Source organism: Anopheles coluzzii, chromosome 2, assembly GCF_943734685.1.
Source record: "Anopheles coluzzii chromosome 2, AcolN3, whole genome shotgun sequence".
Lineage (NCBI taxonomy): Eukaryota > Metazoa > Arthropoda > Insecta > Diptera > Culicidae > Anopheles > Anopheles coluzzii.
Window position 1 is genome coordinate 69,944,597 of NC_064670.1, and position 17,729 is coordinate 69,962,325.

Below are 17,729 nucleotides of genomic sequence, written 5' to 3' on the forward strand. Positions count from 1 at the left end.
ATATATATATATATATATATATATATATATATATATATATATATATATATATATATATATATATATATATCTATATATATATATATATATAATATATATATATATATATATATATATATATATATATATATATATATATATATATATATATATATATATATATATATATAATGACACTCTTACTGAATTTAGATGCTGGAACAATATTCCTAAGACGAAAATGTTTTTAAATAACAGGGGAATGAACCTCTTATCAATGTTTGAAAAATTGAGATTGACCAGATCATATTGCATGCATCATAAATGATAAGAATCATATATACCACTAATGGACTGTATTGCATTGATAAGAGATTCATTCAAGTGTAATTTGAAAACATTTTCGTCTGAGGTATATTATAGGAGATTCCTAAATCTAAATTCAGTTAGAGTGAATAGTTTAGAGTGAAGCGAATCAGTCGCACAAGTGTTAACATGAAAAAAGGTGTAACATTTCTAGCCTGTTTCATTGTCTGCCTCAAAGTCGCTTGCTCTGAAGCAGAAGTTCGAAAACTTTTTAACATTAGTCATGTTAATTCATCGGATTACATGCGATATCATGCATTACATTTGTTTAATAATGATCATCCAAACCGACTACGACCTGCATTAAAAAGTATTTAATTTATCTTATAATTTGCATTATTACTTCTATCCGACAGAATATAATTTGTTTTTTTTTTTTTGCAGAATGTCCCATGTCAAATATGCTCTTTCCGGTAAGACATTACGAGTGATTAAAATGACATTTTTTTTGTTTCACTTCCTGTATATAACTTTTCGGCAGGTGAAGATATTTTCTACCGAAGAACCATACTTTTGTTCCGCGGTGTTCATAAGCGCTGATTTTTTGCTAGCACCAGCGATGTGTCTGAAACTTATGCAACCGGTTGATGACCATCCCTCGAGTCATATGTTTGTTTTAATCGAGGCGGAACACGTATTCTATTACGAAGGTGGTCGCCGGTACATAAACAAAATTTTTTATCATCCTAAGCTAGAGGAAGAACCAGTGTACCATAATCTAGCCGTTGTGAAGTTGCGCAATCCAATGTACGTGAGTAAAATTGGCGTTTTTCAGTATACTTAATCGATTGATATTTTGCTACAGTCGTGAAACGGTGATGGCAAATGGTCAAAGTATTGTTGCTTGTCTATGGTCTGAAATAAAGCTGCGCAATAACAAAGTTTACTTGGGCGAATGGTTTAAGTATCATCCTGGTAAGTCTAAAGTAGTTTAGAATTATTTAGCATTTCCTAAAATTAATATCTCGATCTAAATAAATATAGAACAAAATCCTGCCTTTCGTTGGCTTGATGTTCCAGTCATAACGAGGAAGGAATGTCGCGAGGAGCTTTCGAAAAATAAAGTAATCATACCAGAATTTGATCGCGGAGTAGCTGAAACACAACTATGTGTTAAGGACAAGAAAAATAGTACCATGATTGAGTTTTGTGAACCTCGTTCGTCAGGACCATTATTTATGACCCTCGGTAACACAGTTTACGTGGTAGGGATGCCTACAGTTCATATTGATGATTGTAATGTGCAAATTGAGGTGTTTAATCAGGTTTCATCATTTTTGGATTGGATTGAAGCAATCGTATGGCCCCATTTTGAACCTCTGTAGAAAGTAGTGCATACAAACTGGTTAGGTTTGATGTGCAACATTCGTACTAAGTTGATAGTGATTTTGTAAATTTCACTAAGATTTCAACGGTTCCCTGTAATATAAAAGTATGAAATTATAGGCATTACTATATTATCAAATCATTGATTAACAAAATCGATAATTTAATATAAAATATAAACCGTTAAATAAAAGATGGTTGTTTAAAAAAATATGTTTGTGTATCTATAACATATCTTATCTGATAAATAAAATTGAAAATTTCTACAGTCTGTTCCCGAGTTATGCGGTTCTCTGATAAATTTAATCCACTTAAAATCCAAAAATATCAGAAATTTCTGCACGAATTGTATCAAATAAATGTATATTAATGTATAAAAGTACTAAATTTAATGAAAAGTGTCGAGTAATCAATTGTATTTTGGCCGAAAATCGCGAAATTCGACTTAGATCGGAAATACACGGAACGGCATTTCGCGGCCGCAGAATTTCGCATGCTGGTAAACCCATATACAAACTGTCAACGGCTACTTTTCCGAACTGTCATTACCATACATTTTTCAACAGGCGGAATTCCGAGGCCGCGAAATTCCGGTCCGTGTATTTTCGGCCTTAGGCTGGAAATAGATGAACCGAGATCGTCGCAGTACCGCAAAAATTGCGTATGACTTGAGCTGTCAATTCTGTTATAAAATCTGACAGATAGGTGAGATAATCGCGGTTCGTGTATGGCGCCATCCGAGGTCTGGTGACGATTGAATGTGCCAAGAAGAACTATTTTTATCAATTTGCGAATCAAAATAATTTATTTCACATAGTTGATGCAAAATAAAATACAAAACTCGTTTCTCGACACGAGTTTTTACACAAATCCACCAGAAAAAGTAAAAAATAATCGGTTCACGCTACCGCAAAAATCTCAGCAATACCGAAGATGGGTATCTCTGCGAAACAGCAGGCGCGATTGGAGGCGCGGAAGATTTGACAGCTCAACTGTTCTACAACTGTTATAAACAAGGCGCGGTACCCCCCCGCCATGCAATTGACAGCGATTTGCGAGGGCGCGCGAGGGCTCGCACGCCATACAAGTTCACCGTCCCAGAGCCCTCGCATTAAAGAGCTTGCGAGCCTAGGCAAATTTTTCGCCGCCCGCCATGCAATTGACAGCGATTTGCGAGGGCGCGCGAGGGCTCGCACGCCATACAAGTTCACCGCCCCAGAGCCCTCGCATTTTACATACAAACACCATTACCGGAGATGAAGAGTTTTGCAATGCATGTGCCTCTTATTTCTCTTCTGTGTACACCAACAATTCCTCGGTACCGTCTAACTCAACATCGGCTTTATCTTTCATAAATGATGAGGTTAATTTATGCACACCACTAATCAACGATGATGAGGTGGAATCTGCTATTTCGTTGTTGAAGCTTTCCTACGCACCTGGGCCTGACAATATTCCCAGCGCAATTCTCATTAACTGCAAGGCTGCTCTCATTCCCATACTGACCAAACTATTCAACAAATCCTTGCAATCGAAATGCTTCCCGCGTCTTTGGAAATCATCGTGGATATTTCCTGTTTATAAAACATCTGACAAAAGTAATGTGTGCAATTATAGAGGAATTTCAATGTTATGTGCGTGCAGTAAACTGTTTGAAAAGATAATGTCTCGTCATATGCTCCAAGCCTTTTCACCATTAATTTCTAATGTTCAACATGGCTTTATGCCGAAACGATCGATTGAGACCAATCTAATATACTTACTTAACTTTTGCCACTCCTATATTGACAAGGGCTTACAGGTTGACGTCATTTATACTGACTTCTGCGCTGCTTTTGACAAGGTCAACCACTTTCTATTGCTATCTCAATTATCAAAGTATGGTGTTCACACAAATGTTGTTGAGTGGTTAAGAAGTTATTTAACTGATCGTTGCATTAACGTTAAGATAGGAACTAGTTTATCTGCCACATTCCATAATTTATCTGGTGTTCCTCAAGGGAGTATATTAGGACCTTTACTATTTATTATATTTATTAACGATGTCGTGTTTGCAATTCCTCATGTTAAATTGTTATTATATGCTGACGATCTAAAAATGTTCCTACCTGTTAAATATTCTGACGACTGTGAAATGTTACAAGACTGGTTAAACTATTTTTCTGCATGGTGTTTTAATAATGAAATGTTACTTAATGTTAGCAAATGTAGTTGTATAACATTCTCAAAGAAAAAAAATCCTATTATTTATAACTACAAAATCAATGAAGACAGCGTTCCACGTTTATCTCAGGTTCGGGACTTAGGAGTTATTTTAGACAGTAAGCTTAGTTTATCTAGCCATTATCAAACTATCGTCACTAAAGCTCTTAAACTGTTAGGATTTGTCTTACGTGTCTCGGCCGACTTTAAAGATCCTTTCAGTTTAAAAACATTATACTGTTCTTTAGTCCGTCCCATCCTGGAATTTGCCAGTGTAGTTTGGTGTCCCCATCAAATCACATACATAGATAAAATTGAAAAAAATCAGAAAAAAATCACACGTGTTATGTTTCATCGTCTTCCCTGGTCAAACCCAAATTCCACGTCCTTCGTATAATGTTCGGTGTTTACTATTTGGCTTAGAGACTTTACAGCATAGGAGAACTACGGCTCAGATAACTTTTATGCATAAATTATTAATTGGAGATTTTGATGCACCTGACATTTTAAATTTTATTTGCTTTTCTACTCCCTCTAGAGGTCTTAGAAGTAGAGAGCTACTAAGAAGCCTTTTTAGATTGACTGGTTTTGGTGCCAATGATCCACTGCTCAAAATGATTGATGTGTATAATAGGTTAGGGTTATCAGCAGATTTCAATCAATCCGTTAGTCAGCTGCGTCAGCATATTCAAGTTAGTTCTAGGGCCATATTTTAAACTTGTACTCTGTATGCATTAAGTTATTTAGGCATACTGCCCGATAACTTTGATTTAAATAAATAGTTAAATAAATAAATAAATAAATTAAAGAGCTTGCGAGCCTTGGTAGTTTTTTCACACCTAGTTTAAGCAGTTATAATTATAGCACCCCGAGAGCAGGTATAACATTGCAAATTATAGCTTACTAAACACCTAAATTTTGAGATTTTATTTTAAAAAAATCCACAAAAATTTAAATAGTGATCTTTTCGACAGATAACACAGCAAAACGAGAATTAATGAATAAAAACTAAATATTTTAAAATATTTTTAAAATATCTTAAGATTTCGAGCAGACGATACCACGGGTTGTCAAACATTGCAAGGGTTGCAAGTTCTGCTCGAAATCTTAGGCCGCAAATACACGACGCGCGTTTCCGCGGGCGCGTTCAAACGCGTATAACAGTTCCGCAGAGATATCCAGCAAGAGCATCTCTGCGTTTCCGCGGTAGCGCATTCGAATGACATTTCATTTCTATGGCCAGATTGTTATCCGCGTTTCCGCGGGCGCGGAAACGCGCGTCATGTATTTACGGCCTTATAGTATTTTAAATAATCTTTGATTTTTATTCATGGATTTTTTTGCGGTACTATTTGTCAAAAAGATCGCTATTTAAATTTTTGTAGATTTTTTCAACATAAAATGTCAAAATTCAGGTGTTTAGTATGCTGTAATTTGCACTGTTATACCTGATCTCACGGTGCTATAATTATAACTGCTAAAACTAGGGGTGAAAAAACTACCAAGGCTCGCAAGCTCTTTAATCTCGCCATGCAATTGACAGCAATTTGCGAGGGCACGCGAGGGCTCGCACGTCATACAAGTTCACCGTCCCAGAGCCCTCGCATCAAAGAGCTTGCGAGCCTAGGCAGTTTTTTCGCCGCTACCCGTCAAACAATGCGAGGGTTGCGAAAGATTTCATGTACTCGAAATCTTATGGTATTTTAAAAAATCGTTGATTTTTATTCAAGAATTATATTTTGTGCGGTAGTATTTGGCGAAAAGATCACTATTTAAATTTTTGTGGATTTTTGAAAACTAAAATGTCAAATTCAGGTGTTTAGTATGCTACAAATCGCACTGTTATACCTGCTCTCGAGGTGCTATAATTATAACTGCTAAAACTAGGTGTAAAAAAACTACCAAGGCTCGCAAGCTCTTTAATGCGAGGGCTCTGGGGCGGTGAACTTGTATGGCGTGCGAGCCCTCGCGCGCCCTCGCAAATCGCTGTCAATTGCATGGCGGGTAGTTTTAGCAGTTATAATTATAGCACCCAGAGAGCAGGTATAACATTGCAAATTATAGCTTACTAAACACCTAATTTTATTTTGAAAAAATCCACAAAAATTTAAATAGCGATCGTTTCGACAAATAACACGGCAAAACAATTATTAATGAATACAAAATAAATATTTTAAAATATTTTTAACATATCTTAAGATTTCGAGCAGATGATACCACTTGCAACCCTCGCAATGTTTGGCGGGAAGTCTAGCATGAACACAAACACATACCGTGCAAAGATTAATCACTTTCGACAACGCAGTGACGCTGTCGACCGAGATACTTCACCCGTGTTTTACATTCTCAAAACAATAATACAAATACTAAACAATGATACCGCAGGTAGCACTAACATTAAGTAACAAGTAGAACAAAACAAAATAACACATAGCTCTCTATTTCACAAGTTTTCACAGTTCACAAACGGGAGCTACACATTCACAGGACTGCACTTGTCACCATTTAATGAATATTCCTTTCGATATGTCACAAAACACAGTTATTCTTACATTATTGTATGCCTACATCATTTATCTATGGATTAAAACTGCCACCTTGAATACAATAACTTAAAAACATGAAAAAACATTAAAATAAATGTTGACGTTCCTCGAGGAGCTATTTTGACAAGCGGGGCGTAGCACAGGGGCAAAATGGGCATATACCGATGTCATGCATTAAAAAGATTTGAAGTTCCACCAAGTAGGCACATCTTCTTAACAAGCCTTAAATGTCCATGGTGTACCATACACTCCATAACTATGGCTTCAATCTTAAAAAATAAAAAGGGTAAAATTGCTCTATTTTTTCTATTTTTTAAAAACTATTTATGCACTCATTAAAACATTTTCTGACCTATATTCGCGTAGCCGAAAATAGGAACACAGTCTGCCAAAAATAGGAAAAAAATGCAGCAAATAGGAGCAAAAAGAATGTTTGTATTATTGCAAATATTTCTAATAAAATGTCTTTGAAATGGCAAATCAAAAATAGCTTATCGTATTACGATAGTTTATCAATCAAAATAACATCACTTTCATTAAGAATAATAAATATTATAAATGTAACAGCAATTTTTGTAAATCTTCTGCACTAACCTGCCGAAAACAGGTACATTTACCTTACTCAATTAAATGAATTAATGCATATTGTTCGAATTAATATACATCAAAAGTTTTACAGGAGTTTTCAAGTCTGTTTCGAATGTAAAAATTGTTATAGGGTTTTCCAAGCCACTTTCTAATGTCAACATTGTTTTTCCCCACTTCACTGTGATATTTCATTTTCAGCATATTTTTTAAATTTCTTAAGCATGATTTTCAACACTTAAACGGGCTGCTATCATCGTTTTTTCACCGGGGTTTGAAACCGGATCTCATTACACGTTGACTGATGAAGTGTCATGAAATCATGTTGAAGAAGTGCAAACAAATATTGCAAGGTTTTCCAAGTCACTTTCGAATGTGCACATAATTAATCACCGAATCCAAGATGATTTTCAACAGCTGTCAAATTATTTATTTGTATAATGTTGAAATTTCAGTTTTAACACATGATTTTCAAATCATAACAAAGAAGTGCCAAACTTAATCCTGCTTGAGTCGTGCTTAAAATCATGCTGAAGATATTGTTGTATTGTATTGTTGTAAATTATGATGACAGAAACACACAGATAGTGTACACTAAAAACTTTTTTTACTGCAGTTCAGCAAATTTCTTCTCAAGTGTTTTGGACTGAAGATTCAATAGTCCTTTCAGTAAAAATAATGTTTACTTTCTTTATTTACGTTTACTTCAGTTACGTTCGGTGCTCACCAAAATGAAAGCTCGTTTACTGAAATCACAGTAAAGCCATTCTTACATTATTGATTGTTCAGTAGTTGGTAGCGATTAAAAAGTGACGAAATATTTCTTTTAAATTTATTTAATTTTTTTTTATTGATGCGCAGAAATTGTTAGTCTCTCAATTTATATTCATCCATGTTGTATGTTGTTTGATACAGTTTTTATACTGTATTTTATCGCAGCAAGTTTTGATGGTTCTGTAAACGCTCACAGACATCACGAAATTTCAGCAAGCGCAGTGAATTGTAGCCAAGATTTTAAACACCAACACGGCTGCGAACACCTTCAAATTTACCCCGCAAGCTAAAATCTCACCTGAATTTGTATCGGAATGCCTATAAGCGCCTATCAAATTAACGTATTATTGGACATCACGGCAAGAGGACACCGCGTTTTATTGTCCTGACTGACAGGTCGATTTTACAGAATGAAGAACTGCATTTTTAGTAACTTGTTTTAATGATATTCAGTGAAACGACTAATTTGAATGAATGCCACTTGACACTGATTTTACTAAAATGTTTATAATAAAATGTAAAATGTCTATTACTGAAATGGATTCAGTTTTTTTTACTGAAAATCAGTAAAAATATGACATTTTTGCTAAAAACCAGTAAAACATTCTAATTCTGGATCGTTTCAGTACAAACTTTACTGAAGCAGGATGAGAAAATTTGCTGTGTGTTGATAAGTTTTATTGAATTTTCATTGTAAATAGCCTAAATTTAAACATTTTGTGTGAATTTTATTTGATGTGGGTGTTTTTCTACAAGGAAGAGTCATAATGTATCGGTTTTTATTGAAATAGAAACTTCTCCATCTTTTTGATTTCTGTACTTCTGAAACATATTTTTTTAGATGTGTAATATAAAGTTTTCAAAACTATTAGAACCATTTTGCTGTCAAAATATTGTTAAGTACTGAAAGAAATGTTTTTACATTCTGTATTTTTTTTTCAAATCTTCATTCCTGCCAACATTGCATAGATATAACATAAAACGATAATGAGTTGTACGAATTTATACACTGTCATAGAAATTACATTAATTTATGTTGCGACACAGACACGGAAACCTTGTCATCCGATTGCATTTAACGAAACACGAATATTGTTTCGTTGAGCTTTCAGCTTTTGAATCGGGCGTGTAGTTTTTTATGTTTTAGGATAGTTCTAGAAATAAATCCTCTTCATTATTTTATTACATTTATTACTACAGCTTCGGTAATTATTAGCAGCATAAATCTACAAAAGATCCTGTCTCGTAATACAGTCGTCAACGCGTACGACTTAACAACATGCCCGTCATGGGTTCAAACTCCGAATGGACCGTGTCGCCACACGTAGTACTGACTATACTGCTATGGGGGGTAAGCCACTGAAAGCCAACCCCGCAAGTGGTACAGGCAGGACTTGACCGACAACAGTTGTTGAGCCAAAAGAAGAAGAAGAAAAAGAAATCCACGAAATAAAAGGAAAACTTTATCCGACAACTATTTGTGACAAAACAGTTTATTCAATTTACATGAGAATATTACATCGATATTGGATTGTGCATTCAAAAGTTATAATGTTCCAAAGTCGCTGGCTACCCGGGTAGACCGGTTGCTTGGAATACGGTATTTTTTGGTTGCCAATGACAGAATTGTCACTTTCACTGCCGGCTTGACAACGCAGTGATTCATAGTGATTCGCAATGAGCACGTAACGCATGCAAAGAGAGTGAAGAGAGCGACAATTTCTCGTACGTCTGTTATCACTCTTTCATTTAATTGTTAAAGAGGTGAATGAGGCCATTTGGCTCAAAGTTTATATAAAAAAAATCATTGCAATAAGCGGCGCAGTAAATGTCGTCTTTTCTTTCCTCCCTCATTCGTTCTCAAAAGAAGCGCTGAGCGTCGGTGTTGGGCGGTGAGCAAAACCTGTCATATGTATTCATATGACGTGGCGCTTAAGGGCCGTGCATCATACCATCGATTTTATCACACGTGCGGTCAAACGCTTTTATGATGATGATGACCCACCTCTGAACCCTACAAAGGATTGAGATGTTCGAGGTATCTTGTGATAATTTGGTAAAGCTACAAATATTCAAACGAGTAGATGTTTGAGAGCTGAGCAAAGCATAAAGGTATGACGAGTTAGGCCCGTGTCTGTGCTCCATCGGATGCGATTTTATCGGAAGGCCTGTCAAAATTTTATATGAGATTTGACAGATAACGTCGGACGTGCGATTTCGTCGGACGCCGCATCCGATTTTATCTGTCAAACTAAATGTTTGGTGTTTTGTAGGAACAATCTCAACTTAATTTTTCATAATCGTTATATTATTCAAATCATCCAAATAATCGAAATATGATACGAAAAAGCGATTGACAGCACGTGCGATAAAATCGCATGCGATGGAGCACAGACACGGGCCTTATAATAATTGCATACTGCTAAGCCCGATCAACACCAATCTACCAAGCTCCGAACCCGGAGTCTACTGTACGCGCGTGTGTCTCAATTCAATGTAGTCTCATTCTATTTATTATTATTTTGTATATTTATAGTTTTAAAACTTTGGTGAATTTATAATTTAAATTAGTTAAAAAAATATTCATCGCATTTTGAAGGACAAAAGACAAGAATGAAAAAAAAAATCATCATCACCTAGAGTTGACAATTGACAATACATTTAGACTATATCAGTTCTAACAAAATCAGAGCACATTTTTCTGAACTCAGATAACGAACCAGCATTGACAATTTCCTGTGGCATTCTATTGTAATACTGGATACCTCTGTAAAATAAAGAATTTCTGGTTTCTGCAGAGTGCCAAACTATATGACTCTTGGAGCATTAACTCCCCGTGTAGAGTAATTGTGAATGTCTACACGTCTCACAACTCTTTGCGTAAGATATGAAGGTAGACGTCTTTTGATTAGATTATCAATGAATATCATTGTCTGATACGTCACTCTCTGTTTTATGGACATCCATTGTAAGACCATTCGCATTGTAACAGAAGAGGTATAACGCCCATAATCAAGGATAGCCCAGCCCGCATTGCCTTATTCTGCAGCCTTTGAAGTCGCGTAAACTGTGTTTCAGTCGCCAGAAAAAAAAATCGAGGCACAAAAATCTAGATGAGGTCCAATAAGTGATAAGTATAATTGTATCTTACCGCAACGGTTTACATCCTTTCTCAGTCTGCAAATAACTCCAACCTTTTTGGCCACTTTCTTTATAACGTTGTCAATATGGTCCGTAAATCTGAGTTTATCGTCAACTATCACTCCTAAATATTTTATACTAGACACAATTTCTACTGATACATTATTTATTACTAATTGAAGGCTATATAGTCTTCGACACACAACCAAGGCTTTAGTTTTTTCAGGATTCAATTTGAGTTTCTCACCCATCCAGTGAGTCCAGATCCTGATTAAGTTTCCTAACAATATCACAATGATCACTACCACTAATGAAGATGACTGTGTCATCCGCAAATAAATTGATGTCGCAATGCTGTAAAACCCTTTTCATATCGTTAATATACATTAAGAAAAGTATTGGTCCTAGAACACTTCCCTGAGGTACTCCTAGGGTGTTCTCGACGGCACTTGATATTTTATTATTAAATACAGTTCTCTGTGTTCTGTCTTGGAGATAACTCTCGAACCATCGTAATTCGTTGCCTTTAATGCCAAAACTCATTAACAATTTTAATAATAGTGGCCTCGAAATTGTTTCAAAGGCCCTTTTAAGGTCGAGGAATACAGCATTTGTAGTATTTTTACCGTCAAAAGCTTCCTTCCATTTTCCGAATCATATTGCGATTATTTTGATGCTTTTAATAGTTAAACGATTATTGAAAATTAAGTTGAGGTTGTTCCTTCAAAACACCGCACATTTAGTTTGACAGATAAAATCGGATGCGGCGTCCGACGAAATAGATTGTTTTATTCCGTCGTTCGACGAAATTGCACGTCCGACGTTATCTGTCAAATTCCCTATAAAAATTTTACTGGCCTTCCGATAAAATCCCATCCGATGCAGCACAGACTGGACATGGGCAAAATGAATCAGAACTGAATGATTCATTCCAATCTTTACACTGAGTGAACGAGTACCGCACCGCCAGATAAATGGAAATGATTTTTCCGCACGCTAGGAGTGCGGTATTGATTCTTCGTGCGGACGCTCTCCCTGTCGACTATGAAAGTGTGCGATACATCTCCGCACGCTAGCGGTGCGGTATTGATTCTTTGTGCGGACGTTCTCCGCGCCGACTAAGAATGTGTGCGATACATCTCCGCGCGCTAGCGGTGCGGTATTGATTCTCCGTGTGGACGCTCTCCCTGTCGACTATGAAAGTGTGCGATACATCTCCGCACGCTAGAGGTGCGGTATTGATTCTTTGTGCGGAAACTCTCCATACCGATCATGAAAGTGTGCAACAAACCACCGCACGCGGTACGGAGTTCATTCTCCTACTCAGAAAATCAGCATGATTTTTCGATCTGATAGTGTGTTGACTAGAACGAGAAAGCTTCTGTTATCCATGTCTTCTTTCCCGTTCCACAAAATAGCGATAGGGGAACTGGGGGTAGTTTCGACACCTTAAGGTTTTCCTCTGATTGCAATACTTTTGCCAATGTAAACTTACTAGTAGACATCGAAAAAGCTTTTTTGGTGTATTATGTACCATCTTACGAGAAACTACGGTTCCTGGATTGATTTTGATAACATTTTGATAAAAATTAAAAAGTGTGTTTTTTGTTGCGTCACAACTGCAGTGCGGGTAAGTTCGACACCATGATGGGGTAAAATCGACACCTTGGGGGTGATTTCGACACATTGGTTTAGGCTTTTAAAATAACAAACTCTGATGGCCTGTAGTTTTCATTGAAGTTCAATAAAGTATTTCGTACCAGTTTTATGAAAAATTAACACAAAAGACTCCATATAGTAGAAGCTGCGGCGATAGCATCTGGTTTACGGAATAATTGGTTAAGATTCCTTTAAAAAAATAACCTGGGCATCTTCCAATAATCTTTTTCTTTTTTATAAAATCGAAGGGTGTTCAGTTTTATTTTTCTCTGCCAACTCGAAAGCCAAAAGGCGAACATCGGTCAATGTGATTCCAAACCAGCGACTATTTTTTTCTTCAGTTAAGCCTACCCGGCCTAAAGTCAGCCTAAAATACGGTCAAAACCATAACAATATTAATTTTCATAAGCCTAAACCATACACAAAGTACATGTTTTGAGTCCGAGTTTGGCAAACGTTCTGTGAGAATAATAGCTAAATTCCATTATTATAACTTCCTAGGTTTGTTGACATCTTGAATTTTAAAGCTTCTACGGTATTTTTAATTGCGTGTTTGTTCATCTTGATTATTACGTTTGTCGTACATCGTTAAGGGACATCTTTACAAAAGACAGGCACTTTCAAATTACGATATAAAAAAGTTAACATGCTACAAATAAGCATTACACTACTACCAAGTGGGGTGTCGAATTTACCCCCATTGGCCGCACAAGTTTAAGTGACATTTTACATTATATAATTTAATATAAAAATTACGCCCTGTGATACATAACTAATCAATAGTATTTATAAAACAATACTATTAACACGGAAACTATAATTTTGTTGAAATAACGCCACAATTCCTTAAGTCCCAGAAGTAAAAACTTACATCGGCTGTCAATCAGAACCACCATGTGTTTATTTTGTTGTTTTTTGACAATTGACAGGTTTCTGATCAGTGAAATGTGACTCAAATATTCGAAACAGTTGACATAAATAATATGTATACGTTTTTTGTCTTCAAAAAGTTCTATAAATACAAAAACGGCAAGGTGTCGAACTTACCCGCAGTGTCGAACCAACCTCGACTTCCCCTACAATCTCGCTCTAGTAGTTTTTTTTCACCAGACCGAAACTGCAGGTAATTTTCCATATGTTAGAAGCACCCCATGTCGGCTTTGAATATACGAAAAAGATTCTCCTCATGGACTATAGATAACCACAGTTTTTTTTAAACTGTACGCTTAATTGATTGAGTGTTAATCCGTTGTTTTGAACGGCGATAAATTTACATTTTTATAAAAAAATACTTTAAACGAGTAGAACACAAAATAAATAATGATATAAGAAAATTAAACCAATCGTGATAAATTTACAGGGTTTTCGAGGATTATATAGACTTGTTCAGCGAGTTGTAGATTCGTTCAGGCATATAATAGACTCTTTCAGCGAGATATAGAATTGTTCGGAAGTAGGCGTTGACATGTTCAGCGATTCTGTAGTGCTGTCATTTGTTTTGTTTACACACTGTGCCGCAGGGTTCAATTTTTCATTCTTAAAAGTCCTAAAAGTAGCTAATAATCATTCTCCAAGCTGTTTAATGCATAAATTAGTTGAAAAAAGCATATTTTTTCGAAAACCGTTTGTTTACCTTCTGATGAGAATGATCCAACTTGCAGTCCAAGGGGTACGAAAGTGACAGCTCTACAGTATAACCGAACAAGTCTACACCTACTTCCGAACAATTCTATATCGCGCTGAAAGAGTCTATTATATGCCTGAACGAATCTACAACTCGATGAACATGTCTATATAATCCTCGAAAACCCTGTAAAGTTTAGTTGAGCTTTAAAACAACTTTGATTTCCTTTTTCTCTGCTTGTAAATGTAACCATATAAAAATAAAAAAATAAAATAGGGTGTACATTTTTGCAGCATAAAATCGATATTTAAAAACATACTGCACCTCGGGCGTGCGAAAGAATCACCGCACGCGTTCAGTTCATTTCACTGAGCGAACTGGACCGCACCTGATCTTTAAAAAGAATCTTTTTTCTCATGACTAGCACAGACACGGCCCTGAGGCAAAACCTGGTTTTAGGAAATCTAGACCGGTTTTTGCCGATGCAAGGGATGTCCAAAAACATTGCAAGAAATGTGCCAAAACTGGACTTGGACTTCTATAAACTGGTTTATTTGGAATTCGCAAAGTGACCTTGTATTTTGGTTCTTTTTGTTTATCTGTGATTTCAATTGGGTTTGTATTTGGTTTGATTGTCTAAAAGGCGTTGTATTACCAGCTATAGCAAGAAAATTGCCAGATAAAATGGTGTTACCTTTGTGATAATAGAGTGGCAAGATTAGATTATTCTCAAGGTCATTGGAAAATATTCTAAATAAAAAAAAGGAAATATAAAAGGTGCTAACTACAGATTAATGAGCAACGTACATCTTGACACATACATCTTGATGGGTTTTGTTATATTAATATTGATGTTTAAATAAAGTATTATTCATTGTCGTTAGCAATATACATGTATTTCGATGAGTAGACAAAATATAGGATTTTAAACAAAACGGCCTTTCAAATCGTTCCTACTGAATAAAAAATAGTATTATCTATTCAGAAGTAGCAACCCAACCGTATTGCTGTGTAATTGTTTAAAGTAATATAAGTAGTCAATAGCTATAATATAAATAATAAGAATACATGTTCGTTTTATTTAACACCATTGCGTTTTCATTTTTATTTTTTATGCACTAGTGGAATTCATTTATTTATCAAAATACGAAGGAAAAAAAGCAATTAAGTAAGATCTCCTAGTTAACAACAATTAAGAAACGTGGAGAGATTTCACTAGCCACCGATGCGCGTCGTGGGTTGATACTCGCAATTGTTCTAATTGGCTTTTTCCTAATAGGGCATCAGCCAAATTTATTGACGCACATTTTGGTGTAAGATTTGAAGACTTGAATTTCTCTAAATGATCATGATCACTTCCTTGTAATTATTTTTTTACCATATCCGGTCGAGTGCACCAGCAGGAAGGAACTGATTACACATTTATTCGATCCAATTATTAGTTTGGACATTTGAATTGGAGCACTGGGAAGTTTAAAATATTCATTTGTTAGAAATTATTATAATTTATAAAGACATTATATAGGAACAATTTAAAGGTAGTTTTATAGGCCTTATAGATTTCTTAATTTGACAAGTAAATTTGTTTACATTAAACTTTAATTGAAAATGTTCGGTGGATCGTCAATCTCCAATTATAATTTTAGCTATGATTATTATACTTTGTATGTTTTATAACTCTTATTTATCACATATAATTTTATTTCAGGTTAATTTTAGCATAGTTCATGCCGGGTTATTCAATGTGCAACACGTGTTTTTATTAAGTGATGAGCAGCTAGAGCTCATCTGGCTACCATTACACATTAGAACTCTAGTCTAGTAAAAGTTTTGTAAAACGTGTTTTGTGCCCGCAGAAATACTTATACTCGAGAATTTCGTATGAAAAGGAGTGAACGACACATTGGTGCATGATTCCAACTATTCCTGTATCCCTTTTGCTTTCGCTTCAGCACATGCGATATTCATGGTTTGTCATAGGCCCCTCTCGGTCAGTTATATTCTTTTTGCTGTACCATCTCGCTCTGGTGCGTTTTATGCTTAATGCACCCTTGAGCACAATTTCTTCCTGAAACAGCAGCACGATTTTGTGGAGCGTAGATGTCGGTGTGCTCGAGACGGCAACAAAAGATAGGAGGAAACCGTTGATTGAAATGAGACGGGTAAGATCGCAGCAGAATGAACAGAAATTAGGGTCTCAACATTTAGGGGAGAGAACCTAGATGTGAGCAGGACTTTTTAAATTGACTCAAAACTTTCCGACGTGAAGGACGTGTTTTGGTGTTTCGTGAGCTATGTTACGTTCTTGTTAAACGTTCATGTTAATACAAGCAGGAAATTAACGTGGTATTGTAGGAGAGCCATTAGTGTTATTATTGAGTAAAAATACAAATACTGTGTTTTCGTGTTGGAAAGTTAGTTACCGAACATAGTTGATTAAATATAGTGTGCAGTTGATAGTGTGTTTATTGCATCAGAAACAAAAAAAAACAAAGAACACGAGCGGGTTTATGAATCTTCAAATAGATAGCTCAACGAAAACGAACTATCATACATAAATATTTGAAGAACATTGTGTTTATAATATGAAGTGAAGTATGTTAAACAAATAGTGCTTTCATCGAGATGAAAATTGTTTTAATAATATTGTTTAAATGTACTGCTACTAATGCGTGATTTGAGACATCTTGTGTGACCAGTCACAAGAAGTATTATTGTGTATGAATATCACATTATTTTTAACAAAAAGTATATGGTAAGTAAGATTATATAGATTATAAGTGTGGTTATAACTTTTTGTGCACGTATATCCGTTGCTAAAGACACGTTTTACCTCCATTGGTTTTTTTTTCAAATTTTGCACAATGAAATCGTTACACAGTGAATCTATAAATGTCTGGTTAAACTGTTCACCACGCAAACGGAGTCGTACAGCGTGACGGCCAATTTATGCAGCGATCTTCTATAATATTGCCATGAGCATGTTGGTGAATACTCGGTTGTGTGAATTATCTCGGAGAAGCAGTGAGGAATTTGAGTTTGCATAGCATGTATAGCAATTGGGACCATGTGGTTATTTTCCATGTGGTCATTTCATGTTGTTGAAATTTTCCCTTGCATGTCATCGTATTTCTGTTTTTAGTGGTCTTAATACACAACAGATACAATTTTAATTTGAACATTTATGAACACCGGCATTACAAATGAGCAAAGGCTCGAGCATTACATTGCACATATGCATGTGTAGGGGAAATCATATGCATGTGTAGGGTTGGTTCGAAACTGCGGGTAAGTCCGACACCGACACCTGAAGAAATAAAATTAGTACACATTATTTATGTCAACTTTTTCGAATATTTGAACATTTCACTGATCAGAAAGCTGTCAATTGTCAAAAAACATCAAAATGACAACATGATGGTTTTGATTGACAGCCGATAGAATTTTTACTGCTGGGACTTAAGGAATTGTGATGTTAATTCAACAAAATTATAGTTTCCGTGTTAATAGTATTGTTTTATAAACAC

General features: G+C 35.6%; 2 protein-coding genes across 4 annotated transcripts in view; both read left to right on the forward strand.

Moving 5' to 3' along the window:
- Positions 1–398: 398 nt before the first annotated feature.
- On the forward strand, positions 399–1,942 carry LOC120949405 (serine protease Hayan-like). The gene is made up of 5 exons (XM_040366662.2): positions 399–655; positions 730–758; positions 827–1,092; positions 1,151–1,260; positions 1,330–1,942. Exons 1-5 carry the CDS (start codon positions 475–477, stop codon positions 1,668–1,670), a joined length of 927 nt encoding a protein of 308 aa, XP_040222596.2. The 5' UTR covers positions 399–474; the 3' UTR covers positions 1,671–1,942.
- Positions 1,943–16,448: 14,506 nt separating this feature from the next.
- LOC120948822 (uncharacterized) overlaps positions 16,449–17,729 on the forward strand; it is a 120,696-nt gene continuing 119,415 nt past the window's right edge. For all 3 annotated transcript variants that reach the window (XM_049606420.1, XM_049606422.1, XM_049606423.1), the window contains exon 1: positions 16,449–16,957. In XM_049606420.1, coding sequence (XP_049462377.1) covers positions 16,955–16,957 — 3 coding nt within the window. In that variant the 5' untranslated portion in view covers positions 16,449–16,954. The remainder of the gene's footprint in view (positions 16,958–17,729) is intronic.

Bases quoted from the DNA above. Each gene is read 5' to 3' on its own strand.
- LOC120949405 (XM_040366662.2), top strand. From the start codon at position 475: ATGAAAAAAGGTGTAACATTTCTAGCCTGTTTCATTGTCTGCCTCAAA. The intron at 759-826 runs GTAAGACATTAC...ACTTTTCGGCAG, and splicing joins TGTCAAATATGCTCTTTCCG to GTGAAGATATTTTCTACCGA. The intron at 1,093-1,150 runs GTACGTGAGTAA...ATTTTGCTACAG, and splicing joins GTGAAGTTGCGCAATCCAAT to TCGTGAAACGGTGATGGCAA.